Source organism: Oncorhynchus kisutch, linkage group LG27 (genome assembly GCF_002021735.2).
Source record: "Oncorhynchus kisutch isolate 150728-3 linkage group LG27, Okis_V2, whole genome shotgun sequence".
Lineage (NCBI taxonomy): Eukaryota > Metazoa > Chordata > Actinopteri > Salmoniformes > Salmonidae > Oncorhynchus > Oncorhynchus kisutch.
In genome coordinates, this window is record NC_034200.2 from 11,208,387 (window position 1) to 11,221,419 (window position 13,033).

The following is a 13,033-nucleotide window of genomic DNA, read 5'->3' on the forward strand; positions in this document are numbered from 1 at the left end:
AAATTTAACAAAGATTAATTTATGAAAATGAGTGCCATGTATCCAGTGAAGTACAAATGTAAAAAACTGTTTACAACTGAAGGCTGCAATGTGACAAGTGTAATAGGACATTAACATTTCTCCTTCAGTATTCTTGTACTTCCACATGTAATCTTCTCATAGCTAACAGAACAAACTTCTACACTAGAAAATGTTGATTAAATACTTTCCAGTATACCTGTTTGAATGACACATTTGCATGCTTTTTAATCTCTGAGGCATAGGAAATGGCCTGCACAAAACACTAGTTATTGCTTTGGATTATAGTGGACTAAGCCAATATATTACTTCTATGCCTGAACTTTGAATTTGGTTGGATTACACAATTCCAGTGACTTCTGTGCCCCCTAATCATTCTACTCACACAAATGCTCGATATAGGCAGAATACTCTACTCCCACCAATCTGGGGTATGAACAAGGGGAAATAAACTGCACACACGACGATAAAATAAGCCTATATTGCAGCCCTTCAGAACATAATTCATTTTGAGAGGTGAGCAGAGGCCAAAAATACAGGATTTTACAGGACCAAAGAGTGCAATTCAGTTGATCAAAATGTTTTTAAACATATGGTCTGCATGGACATTGAACTTCACTTTAAAACATTTGTAGGTCAGTGCAAACTGCATAACAATTTTAATCAGAATTCAAACTTTTATAAAAAGGAATATATTTAATTAACATTATGGCAGCTAAAATGTCAGGGTTAAAAAAATGCAAGTGCAACGTGTCTATTTAGAAGGATAAAGTGTTAATCTCCAGTTTGTTAATCTAGTGAAGAGGAATTGTAGGTTGTAAAGGAATGAAAATACTTTCAGCGATTAGTCAGTGTCTTTACCCTAAGGCTCATAAATTGTTCTATTTAGGTTTCCACAGTGTAGTTTCACTTCTGAAAAAAAGGAGAACCACACTACCTAAAGGAGCTCCAACCAATACATACTTTATATCCAGTTAATTATATTTTGCTACAATACTGGACTACAAATTATATCATAACACACAAACAAAATAAGGGGGTGGGGGAATTGAACCAGTGCACTAGGTACTGTCCTATCTATAGTAGGCAGGCAGCACAAGCAGGACTTCAAGACCAAGCTTATGAGAAAACAAAACACTGAATGCAGCAATAATTCAAGCACAGTCACCAGATCTGTGCTTATACTACAAAGACCGTAAGCATTTAAGAGTCACACCTGCTCACATTAGAGCAAAGTAAATTCAATATGAAACGTTTTTGTAACTAAGGAGCGTCATTGTTCTGTGTAGAGATGATCAGTCTTGTCCTCTGTAAAAAGAGAGAGTGCTGATTTCCAACCCTTATCCACCCACAAGTTCCTCATCTCAATCAGTAACATTGGTTTCTGGGTCAATTTTCTTGCTCTCCTGAGATGCAAACCAGTCTCGCACCTGCTGGTAGCTCATTCGTGACTTTTTGCAAAGGGCATCAAGGTCTTTCTCATGAAGAACCCCAGTCAAGCGATGGTAAACCCCCAGCGGCTTGATGTCCGGGAAATCGGCAGTGGATGTTGCTGTGGCGCCATTCGCTTGAGACTTACGTTTGCGGCTACCCATAACCCGAGGGATCCCACTGGAACCGTTTCCACCGGTGACTCCACTGCCATTTTGCTGTGTGGCTAGTTCAGACAGAAATTGCTCACGGACCCCCTGCACCCAGCGTAGCTGCCCATTTTTAACAGCATAGCGCGTATCCCCAAACCACTGGATGATGTCTGCACGGGGCAAGCCTGTGAGTTCTACCAGCTGGGAGTAGTCCTCACTCTTAGGCCACTGGCAGTGCAGGAAGTGCTCCTTTAGTATGTCCAGTTGTTCCTTGGTCTTCCGTAGTCGGCCAGCAGGTGTAAGAGTAGACCAGGATGAGGGAGGACTGGAGAGAGACAGGGCTGTGAGTGAGGCTTTGGCTGAGCGAGCAGACTTCTGCAGGGTGCTGGTGCTAGTGGAACTATGCTTAATAGTGGGGACAATAGTCGAAAGGGGAGGGGTGGTAGAATGAGAGGGGGAGGAAGAAGCACAGATGGTAAGGGCTGGTGGTTGTTTAATCTCTGGGTCTTTGTTGCCCCTAATCAACTGTAGGGGCTTATCTTCCTTTTTCACCTCCTCTTCCTTAACAGTCTCAGTGTGAACAGAGGCTTCCTCTGCAACCTCGTCCTCCTCCGCCTCTACTGCTCCCTCCCCAAAGGTCTCCAGGCTGTTTGACAGGAAGTTCTGGAAGAAATGTGAATCTTTCACCCCATTGCTGCGAGCTCCCTTCCATTGAGCCCCTCTCTGCACTTCAATATCATTTTCTTGATCCCGAGGCCTGTGAGCTACGCGTGGAAAAGACTGGAGTTGCTGAGACTCGTCCTTTGCTTCTATGATGAGCTGAGGGTAGACCATGGATGTTCTAAGCAGTCCGCGCCCATTTCTAAGCTGGTACCGGCTGTCGCTGAACCATTTGCGGATGTCATTGCGGCTCAGGCCCGTTTCATTCTGCAGGCATCGGAGCTCTGTCTCTGCAGGCCAGTTTTCACGCAGGAAGCTGCTGCGAAGGACTGCAAGCTGAGCTTTGGTCTTTTTGTAGCGTCCGCGTTGTTGTTGCCGTGGAGAGCCAAGTGAGGTCTCAGAGAGGTTCAGGGAAGCTTCTGTCGCGGTAGTTGCTGGCATGTCTACAGGAGGGCGGTAGTAGTATGAATCCTGAGGGGGTGGGAGAGAGGAACTGAAATGTCGGATGGTGGAGGCTGGTTTGCAGTGTTCTGGAGTCTCATGTCTGGCACGTTTTCTTGGGTGGAGCAGGGAAGAGTTAAGACCATTATTCATTTGGCCTGTGTCCTCTGCTTCCACAGACATCTCCCCACACCCCGTCCTCATCTTGATCTCCTCTTTCTCATTTGCATAGTCGTTAGTCCACTCAGGTCCGGCCAGCTTGCCACGCGTCTCCTCAATCTCCTCTGAGGCCCAGCTGATGCCGTATTTGATTCTCTGCACCATGAACCAGACCTTGACTTTGTCCAGAGGCAGGGCACAGAGCCGTGCCAAGGCATTCACCTCACGAGATGTTGGGTATGGGAACACATTGAATGCCTGGATCAGCTCTTGGATGGTGTCAAGCTCACGTGTCTGATTTGACTGTGTCCATACTAGCTTCGGGCCCTCAGAGACCAAAGGCAGGCACACCACAGAGTTGTGGTTGGTGCTGAAACTAACACCACCATCTCTAACCTTGCCTCCATCACTGTCTGTTGCATCGTGGTCAAAGGATAGGTGGCTCTTTCCATTGGTTATCTGGTGGTGTGGAGTTTTGGAGGAGTTTTGGGCGGCATGCTTTCCTTCACACGCCGTCTTTGTGACGTCACTCTGGAATGTCTCCATATTCACCTCCAGGCCTATTCTTCTGTTACGGTCAATGTGTGTTGCCATCGGTGGTGTCACCGCACGTCACTCCAGTCTAGTAGAGATAAGACAAAGATGTAAAATACATTGTGCTCAAATTGATTATTGCACAAACAAAAAAATATGAGAAATAGCACTGGAGTTTGCCAATGTCTAGTCCAGGGGTCTCCAACAGGTAGATTGCTTGCCTGTCGGACTGAAATTAGCATTTGAATCAGGAAAGTGTGCTCTCACGACCTCTACAAGCAAGAATGTTGGGAAAAAATGTATTTTAACGTACTTTACCGGTTGTCCGTGCACTTGGTCCTTTTGGCTGTAGGAATGTGAGACAATATATCCACAGCTAAGTATAATTGCATCAACTTTTCAAAGTGCTCTGTCCTCTTTTCACAAGTTCTCCGTCCTCTGAGAATGAAGTTTGACCCCCCCCCACCAGAGGCAGTGAGTCACAACAGAAACACCTATGGAAAGAGAAAATAGATTGAACATTTGATATTTTCAATGTGTAGGCGATTCATACATGAGAAAATATATAAAAATTGTCATTCATAGAGTAAGATGTTTTATAATATAATCTCTTTTTGAAAAACAGCAATAAAACAGCTATGGCAGAGGACAGTTGACTTCATACAAAAGGCAAACTCGAGATTGGCTATTAGGGAGAATTTATGTACAACTCTGCCCTGATCTGACCAAAAGCATAAATGAAGTTAACTGTCAATTCACAGAGAAAACTATGGAACGCAACAAGTGCATATTTTGTATTTCTTATATTCCTTTTGTTGTAGCATTATTGAGAGGGAACCTGGAAGTAAACATTTGATTGTACTGTAGTGTGTACAGCATGTGTATCATGTGGACATTTCCCCCTGGCAAATATATTTACAAAGTTCAGATTAAATCCAATATCCCATATGGTATTTTTTTTGCCCCCCTGGTCCTGGAGGGGCTGCAGTCTGGATGTCCTAGCCTGGCACTAACGGCAGGTAGCCTAGCGATTAAGAGCATTGGGCCAGTAACAGACAGGTCGCTGGTTCGAACCCCAGAGGCAACGAGGTGAAAAGTCTGTCAATGTGCCCTTGAGCAATGCACGTCACCCTAATTCGTCCTGTAGGTCACTCTGGATAAAAGCATCTGCTAAATGACAAAAATTAACTAACATCTAATTCAACTTCGATCGCCAATACCAAACCTTCATTAGCTGAATTGAGGCGAAGACATTTGGAGGATGGCCTGGTGTCAAGAAGGGCAGCAAAGAAGCCACTTCTCTCCAGGAAAAACATCAGGGACAAACTGATATTCTGCTAAAAGTACAGGGATTGGAGTGCTGAGGACTGGGGTTAAAGTAATTTTCTTTTTGAATCCCCTTTCGGATTGTTTGGGCCTCCCGGAAAAAAAGCTTGTCCGGAGAAGACAAGGTGAGCGCTACCATCAGTCCTATGTCATGCCAACAGTAAAGCATCCTGAGACCATTCATGTGTGGGGTTGCTTCTCAGCCAAGGGAGTGGGCTCACTCACAATTTTGCCTAAGAACACAGCAATGAATAAAGAATGGTACCAACACATCCTTCGAGAGCAACTTCTCCCAACCATCCAGGAACCGTTTGGTGACGAACAATGCCTTTTCCAGCATGATGGAGCACCTTGCCATAAGGCAAAAGTGATAACTAAGTGGCTCGGGAACAAAACATCGATATTTTGGGTCCAAGGCCAGGAAACTCCCCAGACCTTAATCCCATTGAGGACTTGTGGTCAATCCTCAAGAGGTGGATGGACAAACAAAAACCCACAAATTCTGACAAACTCCAAGCAAGAATGGGCTGCCATCAGTCAGGATGTGGCCCAGAAGTTCATTGACAGCATGCCAGGCCAGATTGCAGAGGTCTTGAAAAAGAAGGGTCAACACTGCAAATATTGACTCTTTGCATGAACTTCATGTAATTGTCAATAAAAGCCTTTGACACTTATGAAATGCTTGTAATTATACTTCAGTATTCCATAGTAACATCTGACAAAAATATCTAAAGACACTGAAGCAGCAACATTTGTGGAAATTAATATTTGTGTCATTCTCAAAACTTTTGGCCACGACTGTATACGATGAATGAATAAGGGCATAACTGGGACAAAATATGCAAACCCTGCAGCATTCCAGCTAGAAGTTTACATGATGATTACAATAACATAATGAGCCGAAACTAACCCAAAATGAAATTAGCTAAGTACTTGAGAAATTAGATCAAGTTGACTAAGATATACGGTTTAATTCTGGGCCGGCGTTATGGGCGGGCAACTGTACCTCCTTGCCTATCCAAATGGTGCTGGAGATGGCTGCCGTTTTCCAGTCCCCTAACCAAATGTACGTGGTTTTTTTTGGTAACTTATTTTGTACATAATGTTTCTGCCACCATCTCTTATGACGAAAAAAGAGCTTCCAGAAATCAGGACAGCAATTATTCACCCCATACTGGATAAGATTTTTATTTTCTTTAACGACTCGGACGCAAAAGATTTACTCCAGACACCCGGCAAGGCCCTCATCCCCGTCATTCGCTAAGCTACAGGACTGTTTTGCTTGCACCAACAGGAATATGTTCCGGGATTCTTCAGATGGCATTGATGAGTTCACCAGTCACTGGCTTCATCAATAAGTGCATCGATGACGTCATCCCCACAGTGACTGTACATGCATACCCCAACCAGAATCCATTGATTACAGGCAACATCCGCACTGAGCTAAAGGGAAGAGCTGCCGCTTTCAAGGAGCGGGACTAACCCGGAAGCTTATAAGAAATCCCGCTCTGCCCTCCGACGAACCATCACAGGCAAAGTGTCAATACAGGACTAAGATTGAATCATACTACACCGGTTCCGACACTCGTCGGATGTGGCAGGACTTGCAAACTATTACAGACTACAAAGAGAAGCACAGCCGTGGGCTGCACAGTGACACGAGCCTACCAGATGAGCTAAATTACTTCTATGCTCGCGTAGAGGCAAGTAACACAAACACATCCACCACGCTGATCCTCAACACAGGGCCCCTTCAGGGGTGCATGCTCAGTCCCCTCCTGTACTCCCTGTTCACTCATGACTGCATGGCCAAGCACGACTCCAACACCATCATTAAGTTTGCCTATGACAACAGTGGTAGGCCTGATCACTGACAACGATGAGACAGCCTATAGGGTGATGCCAGGACAACCTCTCCCTCAATGTGTTCAAGACAAAGAAGATGATTGTGGACTACAAGAAAAGGAGGACCGAGCACACCCCCATTCTCATCTGGGCTGCAGTGAAGCAGGTTGAGAGCTTCAAGTTCCTTGGTGTTCACATCACCAACAAACTATCATGGTCCCGACACACCAAGATAGTCATGAAGAGGGCAAGACAAAGCCTATTCCCCCTCAGGAGACTGAAAAGATTTGGCAAGGGTCCTCAGATCCTAAAAAGGTTCTACAGCTGCACCATCGAGGGAATCATGGCTGGTTGTATCAATGCCTGGTATGGCAAATGCTTGGCCATCTGCAAGGCACTACAAAGGGTAGATGTACGGCCCAGTACATCACGGGGCCAAGCTTCCTGCCATCCAAGACCTCTATACCAGGCGGTGTCAGAGGAAAGCCCTAAAAATGATCAAAGAGTCCAGCCACCCTAGTCATAGACTGTTCTCTCTGCTATCGCATGGCAAGTGGTACTGGAGCACCAAGTCTAGGTCCAAAAGAATTAACAGCTTCCACCCCCAAGCCATAAGACTCCTGAACAGCTAATTAAATGGCTACCCAGGCTATTTGCATTGCCCCCCCCCCCCTTTACACTGCTGCTACTCTGGTTATCATCTATGCATAGTCACTTTAACTCTACCTACATGTATATTGTACCTCAATTACCTTGACTAACCGGTACAACCTGTATATAGCCTCTATTGTTATTTTACTGCTGCTCTTTAATTATTTGTTAGTTCTTTTTTTATTTACTTAGCACTTGTTTTTTTTTAAACTGCATTGTTGGTTAAGGGCTTGTAAGTAAGCATTTCACTGTAAGGTCTACACCGGTTGTATTCGGCACATGTGACAAATCATGTGTCACTACAGACCCTGGTTCGATTCTAGGCTGTATCACAACCGGCCGTGATTGGGAGTCCCATAGGGCAGCGTACAATTGGCCCAGCGTCGCCCGGCTTAGGGTTTGGCCAGGGTAAGCCATCATTGTAAATAAGAATTTGTTCTTAACTGGACTTGCCTAGTTAAATAAAGGTTAAATAAAATTTTAAATCACAAGTGCATAGGCCTAGAACGGAAGGGTTGTGTGGCAAAGATATGGGCATCGCTCTCCAGAATGCATGCACTCAGCTTTCCAGAATGTGCTCCATTGTCTCCTGCCAATTCCTGCACATTCAATGTTTCATTGTGTGAATTGTTTGCCCTTTGATGATATATTTTTATCAATTCCCTTTTACATATTTAACCAGTAGGCCTAGTAAATGTACCATTAATCCCAGTCATTTGGTTACATTCATTTCTGTTAATGCATGTATTACAGTCATTTACCGTTCACTTTCTCCGAGTGGAAACGTTGTTTGCAGAGTTCACAACCTGCTATACTTGTGAGAAACAACTTTTGGTTCATTTCATAACCATCATTTACGAGTTTTGTAAATGTTGTCATTGTCTTTTGTTTGGAGTGCTTCATGTGAGCAATGAGCATGTGTGTGGATCCTCTGTCCTGATAACGTAGAGCGTGCGCGCTTGAGCACACCAAACTGCTGAGTTCATACAATATTGCACTTCACTAGAGATAGCTCAAATAAAGACAGACGTAAAAGAGATGAATGGGATTAAAAGAACCTGAATGTATCAGGATATTTTCTACTGTTTCTAATTATTGGCTTTAAGCCTATGCATTTGACTTAGTTGACGATGGGAGTGATAGCCTATAGGCCAATGCCGCAGTCGACCTCTCTCGGAGTTACATGCGCTAATTTCTTTAGCCGCCAATTGATCACCGTGTAGGCAATCAATGTGTCCATATGGCAAAGGCTGGTGCTCTTGCATTAGTTGAATTTAAACGTTTTGATTTGTATCATTTTAATTCATTCAGATTATGATAAACCACGAGACAATTATTGAAATGAAACTTGTCCATCTTTTATTTGCATTTACAAATACTAAACTGACACGCAGATTGGTAGAAATGTAAGGTAAATTGTAAGCTTGGCCAAATTTGAAACTCGGGAGCTGCTTATTCTTTATTGTGACACCCGTTTACTAGAACACCCATTGATAAAAACGGTCCCGCCTATAGAATTCAAATGGCAGTCCAATTGGTTCATTCGGGCGCTGGCCCTGATCCAATGTACGAGACTGACGGTCAGGGGCTGGGCTATATAATCTCCGAACTCAGAACCAAATCACCCAAGTGATTAGCGAACTTAATGTATCATGCTGCGTTCTGTTGCAACTCATTCGTTTTCGGAAATGATACATTTGTATTCCCCAAAAAAGATGTGGGTCAACCACTGAGCGAGCAAACTAGTAGCCCTTGACAAAAAAATGCTAGGTACAAATGTGGCCGACCGAGAAAGATATCCGGCGCTTTGCTAATAGTAGCCCTCGTAATTTTAACATTGTTACAAATGTAACATCAAGACAGCTTACAATGCGGAACAGCTCACAAGTTGGAACAGATATTTTGATCCTTTGTGGCGTACTAGCTCAAATGGTCAGACTGCACAGGCGCACTCACTCGGACACGCTTCAGTAATAACAAAGAAACAAACTTACCGGAATCATGTTTTAGCCCATTTATTCTCTGGCGTTGGATAAAGTTTTTCTTAAATTTTTTATATCCGTCTTTTTTTTGTTAACCCTGTTAATGGCTGAAGTTGGACAGAAAACACAGGGAAACAATAGTCTGTCTGACCCCGTCGCCTTATCTATCCGTCGAACCTCAAAACGGGTTCTCGTTTCGGATACAATGACGCGAAGCAATTATAGAACTTTGTTTTGTCTCAAGTTACGACCCAAACGGATACTTGATAATGATTACACCTTTTAGAAGTGAATCAGCAATTGGTTGAACCCGTTTCCTTACTGTACCCCTCTCGGTCAGTTGTTGCTTTAGTTCTGAAAATCCGAGCGTTTCCCCTGTCCTGCCAAGACGAGGACCAGAAACTCACACAGGCCCCACCATCTCCCGAGTGACGATAGAGAGGGTGTGGCATTCTATGCAAAGCAGGACTGGGATTGGATGAAAGCGCTTGTAAAGGACTGGTCAGCAAAATAACTCTTCTAAAACACACTTATGGGCACTGCAATCGCCATGTTTGTAAGGTTATATAAATATATAGTTTTTCGAAAGTGTTTTCATACACCATTGAGTGCAGACTACATAGACGTGTAAACTAAATTTACATGTAGAACATAAGCATTATTTGACTCAACGACCAACAGTGGAGCGTTTTGTGATCAAATAAAAATGTTGCCCTAGGGGGATTCGACCACACGGCTATCGTACTTTAAGAAAAGTAATATATTGCAATATATTTATATTTATATTACTTATATGTTTTATATGGGCGGCAGGGTAGCCTAGTGGTTAGAGCGTTGGATTAGTAACCGGAAGGTTGAGAGTTCAAATCCCCGAGCTGACAAGGTACAAAACTGTCGTTCTGCCCCTGAACAGGCAGTTAACCCACTGTTCCTAGGCCGTCATTGAAAATAAGAAGTTGTTCTTAACTGACTTGCCTAGTTAAATAAAGGTAAAATAAAATAAAAATATGTGGTGGAAACATACAGCCGAAACATGTGGACACCCCTTCAAATGAGTGGATTTGGCCATTTCAGCCACACCCGTTGCTGACAGGTGAATAAAATCGAGCACACAGCCATGTAATCTCCATAGACAAAAATTGGCAGTAGAATGGCTTTACCGAAGAGCTCAGTGACTTTCAACGTGGCACCGTAATGGTATGCCACCTTCCCTACAAGTCAGTTTTTCACATTTCTGTGCTGGTGGAGCTGCCCCGGGCAACTGTAAGTGCTGATGGAAACGTCTAGGAGCAACAATGTCTCAGCTGCGAAGTGGTAAGCTACACAAGCTCACAGAACAAGACCGTGGCGTGCTGAAGCGCATAGTGTGTAAAAACTGCATAGTGTGCTGTTACAGCCACAAAGGGGGGACAAACTCCATATTAATGTTTGATGAGCAGGTGTCCATATACTTTTGTAGTGTACACATGTAGTGTATTTGCCCAGAAATAAAATAAAATAATTTTTTATTTGTCACGTGCCGAATACAACAGGTGTACCTTACCATGACATGCTTACTTACAAGCCCTTAACCAACAATGCAATTCAAGAAAGAGTTATGAAAATATTTACAAAGTAAACTAAAGTAAAAAATTGAAAAGTAGCACAATAAAATAACAACAATACAGAGGCTATATGCAAGGGTTACCTGTACCGAGTGAACGTGTGGGGGTACAGGTTAGTCAAGGTAATTTGTACATGTAGGTAGGGGTAACGTGAGATAATAAACAGCGAGTAGCAGCAGTGTAAAGAAGTGTGTGGGGGGGTGTCAATGTAAATAGTTTTCATTTGATTAGTTGTTCAGCAGTCTTATGGCTTGGGGGTAGAAGCTGTTAAGGAGTCTTTTGGACCTATACTTGGCACTCCGGTACCGCTTGCCGTGCGGTTGCAGAGAGAACAGTCAATGACTTGGGTGACTGGAGTCTGACAATTTCTTGGGCCTTCCTCTGACACTGTCTTGTGTATATAGGTGCTGGGTGGAAGGAAGCTTGGCCCCAGTGACATACTGGGCCGTACGCACTACCCTCTGTAGCGCCTTATGGTCAGATGCCGAGCAGTTGCCATATCAGGCGGTAATGCAACCGGTCATGATGCTCTCGATGGTGCAGCTGTAGAACTTTTTGATGATCTGGGGACCCATGCCAAATCTTTTCAGTCACCTGATGGGGAAAAGGTGTTGTCGTGCCTCTTCTTGACTGTCTTGGTGTGTTTGGACCATTAAGTTTGTTGGTGATGTGAACACCAAGGAACTTGAAACTCTCGACCCGCTCCATTACAGCCCTGTCAATGTGAATGGAGGCGTGATCGGTCCTCCTTTTCCTGTAGTCCACAATCTCCTTTGTCTTGCTCACATTTGTTGTCCTGGCACCACAATGCCAGGTCGCTGACCTCTTCAGAAAACGTAATGATAGTGTTGGAGTCGTGCTTGGCCACGCAGTTGTGGGTGAACAGGGAGTACAGGAGGGGACTAAACACACACTCCTGTGGGGCCCCTGTGTTGAGGATCGGATCAGCGTGGCAGATGTGTTGTTGCCTACCCTTACCACCTGGAGGCGACCCGTCAGGAAGTCCAGGATCCAGTTGCAGAGGGAGGTGTTTAGTCCCAGGGTCCTTAGCTTAGTGCTGAGCTTTGTGGGCACTATGGTGTTGAACACTGAGCTGTAGGTATTCTCACATAGGCGAACAGCATTCTCACATAGGCTCCTTTTGTCCAGGTGGGAAAGGGCAGTGTGGAGTGCGATTGAGAATGCATCATCTGTGGATCTCTTGAGACGTTATGCAAATTGGAGTTGATCTAGGGTTTCCGGGATGATGGTGTTGATGTGAGCCAGGACCAGCCTTTCAAAGCACTTCATGGCTACCGATGTGAGTGCTACAGGCAGTAGTCATTCAGGCAGGTTACCTTCGCTTTCTTGGGCACAGGGATTATGGGGGTCTGCTTGAAAAATGTAGGTATTACAGACTCTGTCAGGGAGAGGTTGAAAATGCCAGTGAAAACACTTGCTAGTTGGTCTGCGCATGCTCTGAGTACACGTCCTTGTAATCCGTCTGGCTCCGCGGCCTTGTGAATGTTGACCTGTTTAAAGGTCTTGATCACATTGGAACATCTGGTGCTCTCATGCATGCTTAAGCGTTGCTTGCCTCGAACATAAAAAGCATTTAGCTCGTCTGGTAGACTCGTGTCACTGGGCAGCTCACAGCTGGGTTTCCCTTTGTAGTCCGTAATAGTTTGCTAGCCCTGCCACATACGACAAGCGTCAAAGCCAGTGTAGTAGGATTCATATATGCCCATATTTCACCGAGTTATAGTTAATGTGAGGAAATAAGTCATTAGAACTTAATCTACGGATTTCACATTACTTGGAATACAGAGATGCATTTATTGGTCACAGATACAGTACCAAATCAAATCAAATCAAATTTATTTGTCACATACACATGGTTAGCAGATGTTAATGCGAGTGTAGTGAAATGCTTGTGCTTCTAGTTCCGACAATGCAGTAATAACGAACAAGTAATCTAACTAACAATTCCAAAAAAACTACTGTCTTATACACAGTGTAAGGGGATAAAGAATATGTACATAAGGATATATGAATGAGTGATGGTACAGAGCAGCATAGGCAAGATACAGTAGATGATATCGAGTACAGTATATACATATGAGATGAGTATGTAAACCAAGTGGCATAGTTAAAGTGGCTAGTGATACATGTATTACATAAGGATGCAGTCGATGATATAGAGTACAGTATCTACGTATGCATATGAGATGAATAATGTAGGGTAAGTAAC

The 13,033-nt window shown here is 44.0% G+C and overlaps 1 protein-coding gene across 2 annotated transcripts; it reads right to left on the minus strand.

The window, feature by feature from the left end:
• Positions 1-1,111: 1,111 nt before the first annotated feature.
• Positions 1,112-9,740, minus strand: LOC109871978 (homeobox and leucine zipper protein Homez-like). 2 transcript variants are annotated; one of them, XM_020463031.2, is made up of 3 exons: positions 9,212-9,740; positions 3,709-3,889; positions 1,112-3,483 (listed from the first exon to the last, which is right to left on the minus strand). In XM_020463031.2, exon 3 carries the CDS (start codon positions 3,453-3,455, stop codon positions 1,383-1,385), a length of 2,073 nt encoding a protein of 690 aa, XP_020318620.1. In that variant the 5' UTR covers positions 3,456-3,483; positions 3,709-3,889; positions 9,212-9,740; the 3' UTR covers positions 1,112-1,382. The 2 variants fall into 2 exon arrangements, with proteins under 2 accessions (XP_020318620.1, XP_020318621.1); XM_020463032.2 differs by having other exon boundaries at positions 3,714-3,889; positions 9,212-9,680.
• Between the last annotated feature and the right edge of the window lie 3,293 nt (positions 9,741-13,033).